Raw genomic sequence first — 20,355 nt, forward strand, 5'->3', positions numbered from 1 at the left:
AGCTATTATTTCCCAGAATTTATTGTTTCAGCAGCAGCTAATCAACAAGGTATTTAACCATTAAAGTTTCTCACCCAGACAATTTACCATGATTGTCTTCATAGCAGGCGTGAAATAGAGAGAATGTTATTCAGTAAATATGATCCCATAATGGAACCTGGCCAGTTTAACCTTATGTATTAATTCAATGTTATATTGTATATGTCAAACATGTGTCTCTCCCAGTTACATAATGTAAAGTGATACTTCAGGTGGAATTAAAAGATGCCAGAATATAGTCTTGCACATTTACTATAGCGATACATAACATGATACATCATTTGGATCTTTAAGGCTGTGTCAGAAATAAACCCCAATTCATTCTATAGTGCACTACGTTTATTGTCCGCCATTCAATTTGAGTGTCTGTGTGGAAATGCATCGACTATGTTGTGCCCTGAAAACCTTCAACAAAGGAAAGAAATAAAGTTCATCGTACGTACACTATACGTTCTGCTAAAAATCGCACAGTGCAATTGCCGATGTACAACTCTACATCTGGCAGAGAAAAGGCAGAATGATCAAGTTTCAGACATTTCAATTTACTGGGCACCATTTCGTGTCTGTTATGGAGACAACATAAACATTCTAAATGGGCCCGTTTGTATTTCTTGTTGCAATATTTGTGACAGGAGTAGCTGACAGGAAGTACACTTGGACCAAAGCTGTTGCCCCAGTAACAGAATGTCAATGAAAAGATCTAAAGAAGTGAATGAGTTGGTTTCTGAGGGAGTTTGAATACTGTTTCTAGTAGCGACCACTAATGTATAGTATCTGCACTTACACTTTAAATGGCACAGTTACTGCTAACCAGCCATTAACTCTCAGGCAGCATTTTGAAGGTCTCTTGGTACCCTCCATTAATACTGGTAACGTTTTGTAGAAGTTAAGCCTAACGGCTAATTTATTGTTGGGCTGACTGATATGGGTTTTACACCACACACACACACACACACACACACACACACACACACACACACACACACACACACACACACACACACACACACACACACACACACACACACACACACACACACACACACACACACACACACACACACACACACACGTGTCTGTTCTATTCTGTTCTGATATCTGACTGGCTGACTGTGACCCCTTCCCCTTTCCATGCTCCGCTGCCTCCATATTGCCTGGACACCAGTAGCGCCACGGCACAACGCTCCATTGGTTTAACACGCAACACGTGGTGGGACCGGCCAAACTGCAGCACAATCAATTGGGTTTTAATCCTTTGAGTAGGCCCCTGAGCTCTTGAAGCTAGCACGCTTGGGCAATTTGATGTTAGTCACTGAGCTGGTGGCAGGCTGTGAGTGTATGTGTGTAAGGGGCCGTCGACTGTGTATATAGCTGGTATGAGCGTGGGTCATAAAGGGAGACAGATCGGCAGCTATGATCCAGTGACGGCGGTGACAGCTGGGGTTAGCAACTAGCAGCCGTTTGGTGACAAACTGGAACACAATGGGGACGGACACGGCCACATGGCTACTTCTGGCATGACTGCATGATGAGATGTACACCACAGTACGATGCAGCTACTGACTGGTGGCCACTGCCAATGGCTCCAAGAGGCCTCACGACATAAGGCTGGAAGATGGAGGGCCGTCAGGCAGCCGTACGGTCTGGTTGGGAACAACCAGTATGGACCACGCATATGGCACTGCATAGCAGTGCACACAAATATTAATAAGGCAAGCATGAGCAGTTACACGGACATAAACAATGAGGCTGTGCACATTCTGTCCACCACAAAACAAGAGACTAGGGTCTGCCAGAAGATGAAGGAAATGGCACACACATCTAAATACAAAAATGCATTGGTATTGTCCAAATGCACGGACAAATAGAGATTTATTTTTGTGCACGTGTCTACAGAATTACACACGTACACATTTGCACGGCACTGCCCATGCTGAGCAGTTACGCTGTTAGAAATATCTGTCATTCTTGTCATTCATTTTGTAATAATGTCCCAGCAGTGAAAACAGTCAGCTCGTTGGCGAGCGAACTTTAATCCTGTGTGAAACAAGCATCACCAGGAAAGTGCAGTCCTGACAGCAAAGGGAAGAGAAGGCAGGAGGTCGCACAGCTGAAAGGCAAACTGAGTGGCTCGGAGGGCAGCTGCAGCTGTGTGTGTGTGTGTGTGTGTGTGTGTGTCGGCCTGGCTGGTGGCCTGCTGCGACCGGATTACATGTTCACTGTCCCACAGCGGGAGTGGAAGTGAGATGGGTAGGACTGAGTGCTAAATGGCCACAGCTGGGAGCCACGTGGCTGGTCCAGCACTCCAGTGAGCGAGTGAGTGCTGGACCATCAGCTGTAGAGTCCACTGTTTCCAAATTTGCTCAATCACAGGGACTCGCTTCATCTTCTTTTTTTTTCCATTGTTAGCTTGAAGCAAACACATTTTACCTGCATGCATGTTCGTTCATTAGTACAGAATGGTGAACTTTGATGCAACAGCATGAATCATGCAGCTTTGTGATTTATTATAACCTCAGCAAGAAATAACTTGCGTTACTCTCAGGGTAAGCATTTCATTTCCAAAGATAACTTACTGCATCAGTGAAATATCACAAGCTTATTATGTACTGTACTATAATGCAGCTCATTGTCGTATACAGTAGCCCCCTTTTACAATATGCTTTACTCCTCTGTACGAAATACTCGAGCGCTCTCTGTATTGTAGTGCAGCGCACTGTGCTTGTAGCACACATTAAGTGAGACGTCCATTTCGCTAATTTGTGTCTGGAACAGTGAGACGATTGTAAAGAATCAAATACGCGGGCCCTTGTCTGGTTCAGTGCTGCGGGGGCCACGAAATGCCTCAAGCAAACGTCAGAGCCTCTGGCAGAATGATTAAAAACCTCTAAGCAACATAACGGGAACACTCGTGGAGCTGGGATCACTTAAAGCCCAACCGTAAAACTATTTACCAAACCACTACTGCTCTTTGTTGCTACAACATTAGGGAGGCAGATCTGGGATGCATTCCAAACAATACTGTTGTTACCTTACAGAAAACATGAATCCAAACAAGTGAATACAAACACTGGGCTATTAAGAGTCTTTAAAAACGTTCTCGTCTGACTTGTAACTAAAAAGTGAAACTGCAGTGAAATGAGTAAAATAAGGTTTCGCCAGCGAACACGATCCTAATTAACTCATTGGTGAGGATATTATTTTCAGATTGGCTGAGATAACAAAACTACATTATGGACTCCACTACTGCAATGTGTCTACCTCACTTCTCCGGTGGCAGGCTGTGTTGCTGCTGAACTAAATCTAATTAATAATAATTTTTCCCTGTCTGCTGTCTGGGCCGGTAACCCCGAGCAACAGTCTACAGCCCGTCTGCATTGTGCTGCGGTCTGGGAAATGATGCTGAGCGGCTTCCTGGCATATCCAACACCTATAAACTCCCAACCGAAAAAATAAAACCCAATGTGTCTGTGTACTTAGGACAGATGTGGTCATCGGGACGGGATAATATACCTTTATAGTAATTACAGGACAAAAGTGGTGCAATCATTTAGCTATAAGAAGTCTTCATGTGGCACTTCCATGGTATGTGCATGTATGCAATTTAGTATGTTTAACATTTGGCCTGCAGCAGAGGAAGAATGCGGCTTAAATCTATTTTTTTCCCCGTACAGAATCTATTTTCTGATCATTTGTATTGCTCTGAATAAAAAAAACCTCAATGTTGTAAAACCGTTTTCAGCACGAACGTGAAATATACTTCTTGTAACGAGTTCCTCCTAAAACCTTTCACCAGCTCTGGAAAAAATATGCAGAAAGGAGCAACTGAAGGCTAAGGGTGGGCCCCCAGTGGGGAGCCAAGGGCAGCTACTGCAGGTGAACGTAAAGTACTTACTGTAGGTTGCATAACATATTGTTGATGAGGCATCCATGACGTACTCTGGACCTGAGGAGGAAACACAGAAAGTGTGAAACGATGGTGACAATATAACTTTTTCTCAAGCTTAGTTAGATCCAAGTCGTATCCCACATAAATCAATAAACGCTGTTCAAATATTCACAATATGTTCAAATACTCTCGAGTCTGGAGGGTTTTAAAGTGATTGCATTGGTTTTAAAGCACCAAAGTGGCTGAATTTTACACAGATTAGGTTGTGCCAAAGAATTACAAAGAAGAATTTGAAAGTCTGGAGGCAGCAAATCTCCCTCCTGCCTTCTCATAATTGCCAACAGTATGATTTGTGCATGGAGCCCATAAATTAGGTTCCTTCTCTATTACAATAATATCATTAATGCTGTACCCAGTGCTGCCGCAAGAGGGGTCAGACATTGTGAAAAATTGGGGGACAAGACTGCTAGAGGACCCATTTAATATAATTAAATCATTAAATCATTTAAATTCATATTTAAAAGTAAACAGAAAAGTAAAAGGAACTTGAGTGTTCGACAGAGCTTTTCTTTGTTTCAGGGGTATGCCGAGCTGTTACCAGAGGAAAACAAAAACAGAGACATGCATATTCACAAATGTGGACGGTAAAGTTAAAGAGACGGTGAAACAGTGACAAAGACAATGATCAAGAGACTGGAGGGAATGGAGGGAACAAACAGAGCTGTTAGATGTGCTGGAGAGAGGAATTAGACAGCTTGTAGTGGACAAACACACAGGCTGGCCACTGATCCTGGTAAAATGATTAGATTAGACAAAGACAAACACGGAATAATCTGCTATAAGAGCAATCAATCCTCTGTGCCAATCCAAACGCGTGATTTGGATCCACACCTAAACAAAGCTCGATATTCTACAACATGAAGCCAAGTCTGTTTGTTTATACATGGCAGTATTTGTCCGCCCCAGCTGAACGGGACAGCAGACAGACACAGAGAAAGCTTATCTGTCATCACATTATCTTCATGCAAGATGAGGCATGACCATCATGTGATGTATTTAACAGACTATTCTGACTCAAGGCCCCTTTATGACTTTGGACCGTCCCAGACCGATGTTGAGAAATGTGGGGAAATCTTTGGTTGTAAATCAAAAACCCTGGTTTGGAGTATTATGAGTCCACTCACGGACAATTGAGAGCTTTGTTGGCCAAAGACGCAAATCCCACAATGTGACAACTGCTACGAACCACGTTTGCAAACCAACCGATCGGAATGCGACACGGAACGACACAGAATACACGAGAGAGCTGGTGCGATGCAAAACAAGGGGCGTGGCTTAGGTGTGCGCAGGACGACAGGGAGAGGTGACTGTTCGTTTGAAACAATAATGGCGGCTCCTGAGGACGTTAGCATAACTGCTACAAACGCATCAGTTGTGTCAGAAGGAAGAGTATTTCTTCAGAGATGAAGAAAGATGATTTTGTTCTCCTACCGACTCGCGTCGGTGAAGAGTTTGATTTGACAGATTGTTCATCCAATCACCTGCCAAGTGTTTTTTTTTAAGTGCCTGCCCTTTTCCAAACACTTTCCATTGACTGCGTCTCAGCTGGTTCCGCGTCACAAACCATCTGCCGGGTCAGGTTAACGATTTACCAGACATTCATTGCACCATCTGACTGAGATTAGTCCCATCTTGCACACTGTCGGCAGTTACAGATTAAAAAATTGTTTGCATGGGTAGAATTCAGAATAAAGAGCATTACAAAACAGCCAACCAGGATGCTACAGAATACTACTACTGATAAATGGATACACGGAATCGGAGAAGAGGACTTACAGAACTTCTCTACAGTAAAATATCGGAACTTCTGCCTCCCCGCAATGGCAGAATTGGATTGTGTGTTGTGGAGGTCAGCGTATTTGGGTTCAAAGTTCAATTTTGTTTGACTTTTGCCGCACAACTTGACAGAAAACCTGTGCTGTGTGCCATTATGGCTCATGCAGCTGCCCGAGAGAGCGCAGCCTCTCTCCCTCCGATGGAAATGATGGTCTATTAAAGAACAATATTGAATCAACCAGACGGCCACAGGCAGCGAGCTATCTGTGCAGTATTGACTGTAGGGAGGGGAAACGAATCACAAACGGATCACGAACGGATCACGAACGGATCACAAATGTCACGGTTGGGATTTTAGCAAGTTTTGGGTCACGCAACGGATCAGCAGAAAAAAAAGAACATCAATATATTTTTGAGCTCTTTTGGCTGATACAAATAGTTTTTGTTGTTGGCAACATTTTTTTCCACGACTGTCCCGAAATATAATATAAACCGCTCACAGGGACCAGGAACACTGAGGACTTGTCTGACTTGACACTTGACTTCAATTTTCCCCAAAGGACCTAAAACCGCTCTGACGGACTGGTTTTGCTTATTGCCACAGTAAGTAGGCTACAGTTAGGGAGGAGCAGATGTTCGATAGCTACAGCAGGTTCAGTAGGAGCAGATGCTATAATGTGCATGATCTGAGCAGCTCCCTACCGCTGGCTGAACTTCACAGCTTGTGTTACCATTTAAAACAGCCTGTCGGCCAATAAGACAAAAAGCAAACACAGTCAGACAGTCCGCCAGTTGGCCAACGACCCGTCCAACCGGTGAGCTAGGTAGTAAGCCAGCCAGCCACATATTTAGTCAGCCAGTGAGCCAGTCTGCAGGGCCAGTGATGTAAACCAGGCCACGGCTGGCTGGGCCAGCTGAGATCTTGGTAGAGATCTGGCCTCGGCTGGCTCCCGTCATGTGGATCATCAAAGCTGTTTTTCCAGGAGACAAAGCCAATCATCATTCGAGCCCACGGCAGGCTTGAAAGAACACCAGAGCACTGCTGTTGGCACGGTTCATTTGCAGAATTGATAAATCAATGCCACCAAACTAGCAGCTCTAAAAAAGATCCACTCAACATCAACATAAAAGAAGGAATGGCATATACTGTCATTTCTATGCAGCTTGAGATTTTCATTACAAAGGCAGCAGTTTCCATCTTAAAAGGAAGCGATTTCCTTTTGTCTGGTGTGTGCGGCTGCCCGGCTTGTCGTCTCTTTTTCCTTTTTCCTCCGTCTCTTTGTACTTGAAGAGAAGATGAAGGACTCACCTTCCTGCCGTGACTGGCTGAAGGGCAATATTACAGGAAGCGATGGCAGAGCTGCCCGATATTGAAACTGTGAGGATTAATATTCCTCAAAAGCCTGGCCATTGTTTTTGATAAATCAATTTGGGAAGCCTTCCGAGAGCGGATTAGAGACGCGCCCTGGCCCACTTTTCTCCCTCCTCCCCTTTCCCCCCCCCCACCCCTCCACCGCACCAGAGTTTTAATCAAGTGTGCCTCAAAGACGGACACAGCAACCTTCAGCAACACCCCTCCACTGCATCGCCACCATTACCACCCGTGCTATCCGTCCTCCTCCCCGTAGTTGTCTCTCTCTCCCTCTCCATCTGTCCCTTCTATTTTCCCCATCTATCCTTCATCTCCTCTCTCTCTCGCTCGCTATCCTCGTCTGTCTGTCTCTGCATACCACACGGAGCCGATGTTAAGCGATCGTGTCTGAGCGAGAGGGCACGGTGGCAGCGCCTCTTGATGTTTCGATTCGGCAGAGGGTGCTGCGTGAAATGCGCGGCGACGGAAAACGGTTAACGCTCTTGACATCTCACACAGCCAATTTTCACGTTCCTGTTCTGTTCTCTTTCATTACTCCACAGATCACAGCCGTGAGGGATGTGGAAATTCACTTTGGAAGAGGAAGCGACTGTATCCAAGTTAGTTAGAAAAACAACCAAAAAAAACCACAACAACTTTATTGCGTGAGCAGCTGAGGGAGCACAAAAGAGGTCAGGCAGCTAGGAGGGAGGAGAGTGTTGTTTTTCATAGACACTTTAATTCATGATGGGTGATTATCGTTTTTTCTACCCTGTCAGCCTTTTTTTTTTAATGCTTGTTTTCTGATGCCTGTTGTGTTTGCCGCCTACGAAACAGATGTCATCGAGCACAGCTGGAGTGGCGGAGAGAGAGAGAGAGAGAGACGATGAGAAGAAGAAGAGAGAACCTCACGCTGTTCTGCAGCCCACCCCCCCCTCTCTTCCATCCCCTTACACAAAGCAAACCCTCCTATTACACATACACATACACAGTCAGTAATCTACCCATAACGCAGTGCATTGTGGCCCACCTGATATGTGGAAACGGGGGAAGCAGCGATGAAGGGCGTGATGGAGGTCTGTGCAATCATGCGGTTGGTGGCGATGCTGTAAGGCGAGGAGTAGAACCTGAGGAGGGAGAGAGAGGGAGGGAGAGAGAGGGAGGGAGGGAGAGAGAGGGAGGGAGGAGGCAAAGAGTAAAGGAAGAGGAGAGGACAGAGCAGAATTAGTTTGTCAAATTCATAATAGGAATGTAGAACATCATGTAAGCCTGACATTTTGTGGCCTTAATGCAAAAATGGTGTATTATCTGACAGATATTTGTCTTTACTAAGGTTTCTCTGTCTACAGAAGAAAGAAAAACTTGCAAACTAGAGCGCGCACACACACACACAATCACAAGCACACTGTCAATTTATCCTGCAGCTTGTTCAGGGCAAACACATGGCCTTATATTGTATTTCGAACGGCACATAAAAGTTTCATGAAGTGTCTCATCGCGTTCTCAATTGAAAAGTCGTGTTTTATCACATCAGATTGCGCTTTGTCATCATATAAAGTAGGTGGTGCTATTTTTCTTTCCCAATGTGGACTCTAGTGTTGAGGCTACACTGTACCGTGCTGCCTGGCTGGCTTTAAGCAGCACTCTTATAGGCTGAGCTTTGGGAAAACTCATTGCATTTCAAGAAGCTGTAAGGTTTGACACGAGCTGCAGAGAAGCGAGGTGGTCGGCTTTGCTACTTTATCTCATTGCTGAAGGTTAATACAGCAACCGAATGTGATCCCCTGAGTGGAATGTCCAACAGGCACCTGAGCTGAAGATCATATTGCTCGCCGAGTATATTCGACAAGTTGGGTTTGAAGACCCATTCTATTTCAAGATGCGGCATAAGCTCTTTATTATATATATTATATTAAAATCCAAATGTTCTGTTTGGAGTCCGGGAGAACCATTGATTTATCACCTTGATGCTACATAACTCCAGATGTGTGTTACACAGAAAAGCAGTCAATGGAAACTGTTTGGAAAAGGGCAGGCACAAACATGTGGCAGGTGTTTGGATGAGCCACCTGTCAATCAACGAGAAAAGCTTCTCTCTTCTTTCAATGAATGAATACCCTCCAGTTCTGATATAACTGATGCTATAGCAGCATCTACGCAAACCTCTTTGGGAGCCGCCATTGCTATTTTGAATGAACAGTCGCCTCTCTGTGTCATCTCGCGCACAACTAAGCCCCGCCCACAGCTGCCTGCAGCTCCTCACACGATGCTGATTGGTCCGTGCTCATTTCTAGTAAATAAATCTTTTTGAATTTCTCTTATTGGAGTTTAACAATAGGTTGTTCACAAGAGGTCAAAATGGAGGTTAGACCTCTCTTGGGTCTAAGTGACTCTGACTCCAGAAAACATCACTCTGTCAGATAACATATTTGTAGATTTCTAATGACTTGTTGGCAAACAAAAGAAGACTATTATATATATATATATAGACATTTGTGTGAAATTGTCTTGATTAGCATAACTTCTTGAGTTACAAAGTTCTAAGAAATGTGTTTTGTGAGGTCTCAATAACCTTGGACCACCAAATTTGAATCAGTTCATCCTTGAGTCCATGTAGGCCACATTGTAAGAAATTCCCTTCGCGTTCACGAGAATGGACCGGATGTACGTATGTGTGAACGGACGGACAACCTGAAAACATAATACCTCCAGCCATGGCCGTCGCCGTCGCGGAGGCATAGAAATAGGGATTTTGCAGTCATACATTTTTTTACACATACAGTAGCGGGGTCTGTGAGACTCCAAACGATGAAGAAGTAATATCAAAGTCACCAAAGCACAAGGGGAAAAAACTCTGAAATGCTGTTCATGCCTTACTTATGAGATGCAGGAATATCTTACAGTGTTATGTTTCGTCTTAATATGGGAAAATTATTTTTTTCTTTTTGCTGTTCCCCTATGAAAGCATACAGTTAAACACATTCAAATATTAATGCAAATGTAAATTCAGTCCCACAACCGCAATAGTGTGTATATACTGTATATACATATATATGGGTCATTTGCATCTTAATTGTATTTTAAATTCACTAATCCGATTTGCCCTGCAGGCCTTCCACCCACAGGGATAGGCATTGGGGTCAGGTGCATTGTCAGCCAGGCAGCAGACAGAGATGTAGGGTCTTGTGGGGGTTATAGCCGACAATTCTCAATGTGCAGCCTGGAGGAATAAAGTGTCTGATTTGGTTACCCCAGATTTGCCAGCTCTGCTCTTTGCAGATGATGTGGTTCTTTTGGCTTAATCAGACTGCTACTTCCAGCACCCACTGGGGAGGTTTGTAGACGAATGTGAAGTCCGGGGTGAGAGTCGGCGCCTCTGTATCGGAGAACGTGGTTCTCTGCCTAAAAGCGGTGGATTGCTCTGGCTGGCTTTGGGAGTGTTTTCTGTCGCCAAGGGAAGAAGTTCAAGGATCTCCGGGACTTGAGGGTAAAATGGTGCGTGAAATCAGCAGGTGGGTAGATGCAGTGTCAGTAGTAATGCAGGAGTCCTTTAGAGGTTTTCCAACTGGTAGGAGACCCCGGGGTAGACCTCAGCACACACTGGAAGGACCACTGTATATATCACATCTGGCTTGGGGACACCTCAGAATACCCCTGATTGAGCTGCAAAACGTTGCAGGGGAGAGGGACATCTGGACTACCTCGCCACCACGACCTGGCCCCAGATAAGCGGCAGAAGATGGATGGATGGATAATCCAATTTGCATTTGAATTTTGATGCACCAGTAAGCACAGCCTGTCAAATATAAAGTGGCATTTCTGTTTTACATTTTCTGTTCAACTGCATTTTTAGTTTCTACTTTGCATTAATACATGAATTAAATTGACTATATACTTCGACATTCCTTGCTAGCTGATCACTTTATTTTTCTGTTTCCTACATCGCATTAGCCCTTGAATAAAACCGACTTCCTTAACATTCTTTGCTACTTTGCTACTTTTCCCTTTTTTCTTGGGACGCGTTCATTCGGCTTAACTTCAGGTCGAATGTATTACGAGTGAATCATTCCTTACCCAGCAGGTCTGTTGCTTAACACAAATATCTGCGGGATTATAATTTGGCGGAATTGCCGCAGAGGAGGCTTTTACATGGCAGGCTGTGTGTAATGAGTGATGCTATTCATCCAGTTCTTTTTTTTTTGGGGTTCAGATTGACTCCAAGTCACTGGGGGATAAGTGGTTTCGGAAGCGGGGGATGAGGACAGAGGGAGATAGAGGGGAGCCTCAACACCCCTCTTCCTGCCTCAGTACTGCGGGGAAAAATAAAACATGTTGCCGGGTCATTTATTTCCACAGCGGCATTAAGTCATGACACAAAGACACAGGAACACGCAGGCACGCACACACACACACACACACACACACACACACACACACACACACACACACACACACACACACACACACACACACACACACACACACACACACACACACACACACACACACACACACACACATAAAGAGCCAAACAAGCTCACTCAGCTACGCTTTGCCATTTCTCACCCGACACAACCAGCGGAAACCAATATTTGAAGTCCATATACATTTTCATAATCAAACAGTAACAAAGTGCAGCCACTACATTCATCTTTATGTATGGCAGTTGTATTGACCAGGGCCCTATGAGCCAAGAGGTGAGTGTATTAGATGGTGGCAAGGATGGATTGACTGTCGAGCTCTTACCCATTCTGCATTGCAGCGGGGTCATATGTTAACGCCATGCCAGTCTGAAAGAGAGAAAAACAACGACACGCAGGGTTAATCACAAATCAAGAGAGTCGGATCAGAAACATGAACAAATGACGTGAAGCTGCAACAGGAAAAAAGTAGCAATTAAAAATGCATAACATTATCTTTTTTTTTCTTTTTTTTACCATTGAAGGAAAATCTTAACATTTAGGAAAATGTGCTTATTCGCCATTTTCTGCGAGTTCTTCTCAGAGTTAAATGAGAGGATTATATGCTTTTACATTTAGATTTCTGTACAGATTAAACTGAATGAGATATGCCGTGTTAATTAGTGAGCTATCTTGTCATATAAGTTTCTGCAAGAAAGCAAATAAGCGTATTTCCCAAAATGTCAAACTACTCCAACGTTATTTTGTTGAGTCACAAGATTTCCGTGGATAGACCTTCGTCAGGAAGGATTAATATCTTGGTCTAAATAGTATTGGACAGGTGCGTGCACACTGGACCGCATTCTGTCGCCTGTGTGTGTTATTTTGTTCCGGTTATGTTCTGTATGTCTCTGGGAAATCTGTCGATATCTTCCTGCACCAATGTCACCCACATAATTCGCCGCACCTTTATTGTACTTTGGGTATAACGCGATTTGTACCCTGATTCTCTTTGTACAAAATAAATGTAATCAAATTCATCTCATTTTCAAATTGGAAAAACTGACAAGTAACAAAGCCAATGTGGGGAACAGCTCCGTCAACAGGCCGAAAGTGAATTGGTATTGAGGACGTGTCTTTTTCTATTTCAATCACGTACGATCATGTATTTATGAATGAGAGGAAATGAAGAAATGCCCTTTGGAGGGAAAAGGAGTGAGCAGAAAACTGAGTTATTTCTCTGCTGATGGTGTGTGTGTGTGTGTGTGTGTGTGTAAGTGTGTGTGGGGCCCTCTTATAGTCCAGGAGAGAGACCTGTGCGCCGCAATCCGTCATCTGCATTCCTGAAGGTTCTCTCCCGGAGGAGAGCTAATCCGATTTCTTTTAACAGGAGGCTGCTGAGGACGGCAGATTTCATCAGCATGCACACACACACACACACTCGCACGCACACATCGCGTATACACACACCTCCTCTTCTTGCCCTTTCTCTCTCTCACTTTGCTCTCCCCCTTCTCCTTTCTTCCTCCATCATCTTGTGTTCTCTTCCTTTCTCTCCTTATCTTTCCCTCTTCATCCCTCATCTCTTCATCTACCCTCCTCCCATCTTTTTTTTTTTGTTGCCCTTCTTCCTCCAGAGGGCTACCTACACTGAGCTATACTGTTAATGGAATAGCAGCTTAGATGAGCAGGGGGGGGGGGGATCAGGGAGCCTGGACCCAAACCTCCTACATTGAGCAATCACAGATAATCTACACCGAATGAATGGGGATGTGTGGATGCATAGTTAAAAAAGGCTTCCACAGACATTTCATGTAAAGCTGGAAAGGCCAGATGAAGGGACTCGCATCAGCCCGTGTTCTTTAAAAATCGACTACTTTTGTGTGTTTTCACCTTCAGTGTTCAAAGTGCCCGTCTGTGAGTGTGCAAAAGTCTTTGTGTTTATACACCGTCTTTCAACTGAATGTGAGGTCAAGCCTGCATGTTTGCGTGTGCGAGTGTTCACATGTGCGCTGATAGCGGTGGCAGACGTGACCAGCTGTCTGGTGAGGCTGATATCTCCCCCCAGTGCTGCCCTGGGTTCCACGTTCTGGTGAATATACCACAGCAGAGAAGCTCCTGCCCGGAGACCCTGCCTGGCCAATGACTGATTACTGATGCGGTCAGCTTTTGGCTTTGTCGCAGAAAGGAGATAGGAAAAGAAAGAGACAGTTTTTTAAATTTTTTTCTGAGCTTGATTTAAAGACTAAAAAAATAAAACCTTGATATCGTACAGATCCTGCGAACAAAGCTCGGCTCTGACAAAAGCTGCCAGGGACGGACCCGGCCTTTAAAGAGCTCGCTAAAGAGCATGCTAATGTATCGGTCCACATCCAGCTACACTTTCTCACCTCATGCAGCAAATAAGATGATTTAACTGACACTGTCTATGCTCATGTCTATAATGCATCATTAACATACTTATAACGTGTAATCTGCTCTTTGACTCATTCGTATTCACAATGCTTCATAACAATAATCACAAAACACTATGAAGAATGTCAAAGTATCATAATACGTCACGATTGCAGGTCACTCACTGACTTTTTTCCTTTTTGCAAGGATCTAGCGTCTTAAAATTCCCAAAGTTGTAAAACATTATAATCTTTATAATCTGAAGTGAGCATTGTTTGCCTTCAGCAACGTTTTGTGTGTTCTTGGATCGATGTATTTTTTCCCTTTATATAAAGCAAACAAGGGCCTCTTAGGGTAACTTATCACATTATAACACATTTCAAAAGAAGGACTCCTTGAAGTCAGGCATTAATTCAAGTTTTTGCAAGTTGTGAATAATGCATTTATCTGTGCTCTTGGGTGTACAAAATGCATTTTGTCTTGTCTAATGCATTTTACCATACAGGGAGAGCAGCATAAAAAAACCTGTGTGTGTGCGTGTTAGCGTCCCATGTGTTTAACACGCACACCCTAACAAGGGTGAGGCCGAATCATCGTATTTGCCCTTCATACACAGATTCGCTCTTTATTTATTCTCCCCTCCTTGTGTCAACACACACACACACACACACACACACACACACACACACACACACACACACACACACACACACACACACACACACACACACACACACACACACACACACACACACACACACACACACACACACACACACACACACTTGTCAGGCTTGCACACAGAGTGGAAAGCCGGATGTTTTTTTTCATCTTCACTCATTCCCCTGGAGTAGGTGCTTGTAGAAGTGTGACTTTGAAACTTTTTTGTGTGTGTAGGAGTGTGCGTTGGAGAAAGAGAGAGAGAAAGAACGAACACCCATGGTGCTTGTGTGTGTGTGTGCGGTGTATAAAAATGTGACTAATATGTTTGTCAGCATGAGACAGCGAGACACAGCACTTTCTAGACTCCCACTTTGGGTAGTTTACAAGAAAATCTGTCATATCTTTTCTCAATCCTCACCATCAGCCCGCCCCGCAGCACTCAACCCGTTGTAACTCTTGACTGATCGCGCAATGTGTTCCCTCTCTCTTTCATTCTCTTAGTCTCAGTGAGTCACTCGCTCTCGCTCGCTCCATATGTTGCTGTGGGATCTGGGAAGACTTCAAACGCGGCGGAAGAAGAGACAGAATGTGACAGAGAGAGAGAAACAAGAAGAGGAGGAGGAGAGTGCGAGAAAGAGGCAAAAGCAGAGTGAGATATACTGTTGAGATAGAGAGAGGAAGAAGGTAGAGAGAGAGAGAGAGAGAGAGAGAGAGAGAGAGAGAGAGAGCGAGGGGGGCATGGCTGCATCTCTCCTTCATATGCCTGCCAGGGGGAGTGAGGTGAGGAATGGCCTCAGCTCTGATAAACGGACTAACATGTGACGCCTATCTCCCATCTACCCCCTGCCCTGCCTGCACTGGTGATCAATGACCACGAGGATGCACACACACACACACACACACACACACACACACACACACACACACACACACACACACACACACACACACACACACACACACACACACACACACACACACACACACACACACACACACACACACACACACACACCATGCTATCCTCATAATGGCTCTAATAGGTGTAAATGCATGCAGAATGGCATCGGAGGAGCCAGATCATTGGAGGAGGTCTGACTTGCATTGCGATCAGATCTCTAAAAGGTGTGAATGCAAAGTGTAAAGAAGAAATCTGTTGAAAGGGCACCCGACTCTTTCTTCTTTTTGCTCTGTCCAGCGAGCCAGGCAAAAAGCTACAGATGACCCCCTCCCTCAGCAAAGGACAGCAAGTAGTCCGCTAGCTCGGCATACCGAATTAGCATATTGGCACCCACGCTTATAAGAATGCTTATTAATACCAAGTGCAAAAAGGCCTACTGTGTGACAAAATGCCAATCTGATAACATATCAGATTGCATGTTAATATCAAGTCTAAATGAGGTCCAGTCCTTTAACCTGGATGTTTACAGTCTCCGCTACGTGCTTAGCATTACTCCTTACGCTTAACCTTCTTCTTTCAACTGATAAGACAGACACATGTAAGATACAATGTTTCTCTTATACATGTTGAGATGAATTAGAGACAAGGCTCTGTACATTTAGGCCCCAACACATGTTTGTAATGACAAAGCCAAGCTTTCAGTCACCAGACCTTCAGCAGGACAAGCCCCTGAGCTCATACTGGCATCAAATAGAGCGCACCTGGGCTGTGTAATGAACGTGCACATGGGAAACGCTGTTCACAAAACACTGATGACGAATCAATACAGAAAAGCAGTGTAAGTGTGCAGCGAGTTTTCTTTTCTCCGGGTTTGATTTTGCCGCACTGGTACTGTGTCTGAAACTGTGGTGATGTTCACAAACACGAAGTTATCGACCACGTGTTTGGGTGAAGAACATGCAACGGGGTTGGGACAGTGTGGCTGATGAGGAGGAGGGATCTCTCTCTCTTACTGAGACAACAGGGAGAACTTTAAATGAAGATGAAAACACAACAAAGCCTTTGAGTTTAAAAGTGTGTTCAGACAGAAAAGCAAAGCCCAAACGGCTTTAACACATTTAACACATAGTTACTGTGTGTCTCTGCCCATTAACGCTGAGCTTGTTTCATTTATTTTTCCATGATGATGAAAGCCAAAATCACATTTATAGCCAGTGGGACTAAATGCCTTCATGCGTCTGAGACCAGCCCTGTCTGCTTAAACTTCAATTCATAACAAATGAACGGATTATTGGTTATTTTGCTCAACACAAAGAGGAAACTCTCATACTTTGAATATATTTATATTGAATGTACAGCATCTGCAAACTGCTCACTGCCACTGAACATCCCTGCAATATGTTTTACTGTTGACCTTTAAATATGATGAAGTGTGATTGAGAACTTCAGGGTTATATTGAGGCAACTCAAAGCACTTAACCTTCGAGAGAGATTGTGCTCCTGATTGAGAATCAGGAAAGTCAGCGGTGACTTATAACACGAGGCAGGATGCATCTACTTTTAAAATAGTCAATCAAAACACAAGCTTTTCCTAAACTCCTGCTATAGTTGCCTTAACCTGACAACACGTAGGACTCAGGACTCAAACCCAGGTGTCAGGTGTTATTAAAGAGAACGTGAAGAACATACTCTTTCAGTGCCTGTGCACAGGGTGTGAGGAGTGGCTACAAACCCTCAAACTGTGAAATAAGACAATCTGGTCAGTTTTTTGTGGCCTGAGAACATGTGATTCATTTGTGATTCAGATTTGCCTCTCCGTCCTATGTCACGTGCAGGCTCATTAGAATAAACTTTAGGCATGTAGACGAAGCATCAGAACGGGGCCGAAAGGTGCTGTAAGTGACTTTGAGCGTGACATGGTTTGTTGGTGCCAGACAGGCTGATTTGAGTATTTCAGAAACTGCAGGTCGATTGATATTCATGCACAACTATCTCTAGGGTTTTTTGACAGACGCCGGTGGATGTTATCACGAGAGAAATTATGTTTCCTCTCGAAGGTATTTAGAAAAGAAAATTAGCAGTAGTGGTAGATCTGTGTGACACTGTACGCAGCTGTTTTAAGTTACAAAAGGTAGAACGTGTTTAATGTAGAGGAGGTAAGGGGCGGAGAATGAATGAACAAAAGGACAAGTTGAGTGTTTCCTCCATTTTGACAATGTAGGTATTTTCCTTTGTTCTCATCATACACACACACACACACACACACACACACACACACACACACACACACACACACACACACACACACACACACACACACACACACACACACACACACTTATCCACAGTCATCTCACTTTACCTCCAGTCAACTGAGTTGACCCTGTTACTGTGTGTTGGCCGGCGAGGAGATGTAGCAATACAATTTAGGTTAAACATGCTTCGCTGAACATGTGATGGACAGACATGGCGCATGGCTAGTGTAATGCTCCACCATTCACTTCACAACACACACACACACACACACACACACACACACACGCACACACACACAGTCACTTCACAACACACACCTACACTCACACAAAGACAGAGCATGTGTTTTCTGAAGGACAAACATTGCATCTCTCCTGGTCGCATTTCCTTGTAGTTTCAGCACAACTGTCAGCCTCACTGTGTGTGTGTGTGTGTGTGTGTGTGTGTTCACTCTATTCTATATAGTCCACTCCTCCACCCGTCTCCTCTGTGTGTCCTTCCCAGTATAGCTGGTTGGTAGCCTACAGTATGAAGCGACGTTAACCTTGCCTCCACATGTTGCTGATGAATATGTTACCATAGCTCTGTATCCAATTCCTGCTTTCTGATGTATGGCGGGAATATACGTGTTCAGTGAGGCGTTCGGCTTGAGATGCAATTTGCGCGACAGCGCCTATACATCCGGGGGCAGTTTGATCGATATCTGGGGTACTTTTCTTTTCTTTTTTTTTTTTAACGGCTCCATAGCTTAGAGTAAATACAAAGGACAGGCAGTAATGGTTTACATGAAGCCAGATGTTGGCAACTTCTCAAGTGGGCTTGTGAGCAGGGTGGGGCCTGTTATTAGAAATAGCATTACCTCAGAGACAAATGCCCTGTCGGTAATCGCCTTGTCATGATGGAATGGAAAGAGTTTGGCCGACTGAGATTTTTTGGCCATACCTGGGTCTCCTGTCGATCAGTTCAAGAATAAATGTTGAGGAAATGATGTAAAATTGTGAAAAATGGGGTTGTTACACCTGTCTCAATGCTAGAGAGGAGAGGCAGGAGTTAGGGTGTGGCCGACAGCTCACTTAAATGGACTTTGTCAAAACAATAGTTTTGTTGAATTGTAAATGATGGTTTGTCCTTAATGATTATTAATATTGCTGTTGTGGCACACCAAATTTAGTTGATCATTTATCATATTCCTGTCAGGTGATCCTCATGCAGATAAAAAAAAGGTAGTCTAGTTATGTTGAGAGATGACGGCTCATGCATTGGTGTAACATCTTACATGGTAAACGGACTTTTCATATAGCGCCACACTTCGACATGCGGCCTGGAGGAGCCGGGGACGCTACCGAGGATCAGTGGACGACCCGCCCCCCCCTGAGCCACAGCTGCCCTTGCTCGTCTTACCTCGCCTTCTCTGTGCCACGGCCTCCCGTTCTGAGGGTACTTGCTCTGGCTCTGGCGTTTCTTCTGCCCTCCGTCGGCAAATTTGCACAGCAAAGGCTCCGTGGGAGCTGCAGAGAGAGAGAGAAAGAGAGCGAGAGGACAAAATTACATTAGGAGGACTGCATACTGTGACCCATCAGAGAGACAGAAGCCCTTTTGAACTGGGTCACATTTCTCTTCTACCATCGCGTCTCTGTCTCCCCCCACACCACCTCCCTCCCCTCTTCTTTCCTACGGAGCTCCAAGAAAAATTCCCAGACTGACGGTGTTGGCAGGCTACCGCGCTACCCCCGGCCCGGGCTGGCAGCCCATGAAAGAGCATTGCAGGGTATTGTTGAAATAATAATCACAGTAATCGCTCTTGTAAAATACCTCTGAGATGGTAATGGAGGACCGCTCTGTCAGCCCAAGCTTCTCTTTTTTCTCTCTAGAAGGCATTCCTGACGCGTAATCCCTCCGTGTTTCACTTTAACAGGCATTTTCTCTTTTAATTGAAATAGCAGAGGCTGTCACAGATAGTAATGTGGCTGTTCTCTGAGTAAACACTGGGGGCATCCTAAATCGTGAGAACAAAAGTAACAGAGGATTCACTCGAGTGCCCTCGCGACAGAGCTGGCAAGCGTCTATCATCAGCCGGCAGGAAAACATGACGCTGTTATTAATCTAATAAGAATCATTTTTAAAAAGCTCTCTGTACTGCAACCTCATCCAAGCCGCCTCTGTATCAACAGCCTTTTGTATGCATGATTGCAGATAAAAGGTTGATGAAAGTGTTGCGATGACCTACGCAGCCATGAATGTAACTTCTCAAAGGGCACTTTCTCACACTAGAGCTGCAGGTGAGCACCGACAGAGACAAAAATGGATTCAGGTAGAGAGAAAATGTAGCGAATGATAAAAGAAAGGCTCAATGAAAGAGAGTGAAAGGGGGGAGAAAAAGAAACCAGATAGGAAAAAAGCTTTTCTCATGAGAAACTGTCGGCTCTCTTGGCCCGGGGATCTGGGGGTCTTAACATTGTCCGTCCCCCTTTCCAGTCTGCGTCAGCGAGATCGGAATCTCTTCGGAGGCAGACTGTGGAGCGGTGAGAGAGAGGAATGGAGACAGTTGGACCAACTAAAAGAAACAGAGAGGGTGAGACACTGGGGGCATCCCAGCTAACAAGTCAGAGAAAAAAAACCCGGGAGG

General features: G+C 44.6%; 1 protein-coding gene across 2 annotated transcripts in view; it reads right to left on the reverse strand.

The window, feature by feature from the left end:
* The window catches only part of LOC306791530 (RNA-binding motif, single-stranded-interacting protein 3), a 176,708-nt gene that overhangs the window by 18,778 nt on the left and 137,575 nt on the right, over positions 1-20,355 (reverse strand). For both annotated transcript variants that reach the window (XM_079288305.1, XM_079288304.1), the window contains exons 7-10: positions 19,131-19,237; positions 11,862-11,905; positions 8,146-8,242; positions 3,935-3,985 (exon numbers count right to left, since the gene is read on the reverse strand). In XM_079288305.1, coding sequence (XP_079144431.1) covers positions 3,935-3,985; positions 8,146-8,242; positions 11,862-11,905; positions 19,131-19,237 — 299 coding nt within the window. The remainder of the gene's footprint in view (positions 1-3,934; positions 3,986-8,145; positions 8,243-11,861; positions 11,906-19,130; positions 19,238-20,355) is intronic.

The sequence above is a fragment of the Melanostigma gelatinosum genome, assembly GCF_949748355.1.
Source record: "Melanostigma gelatinosum genome assembly, chromosome: 17".
In the NCBI taxonomy this organism is placed as follows: domain Eukaryota; kingdom Metazoa; phylum Chordata; class Actinopteri; order Perciformes; family Zoarcidae; genus Melanostigma; species Melanostigma gelatinosum.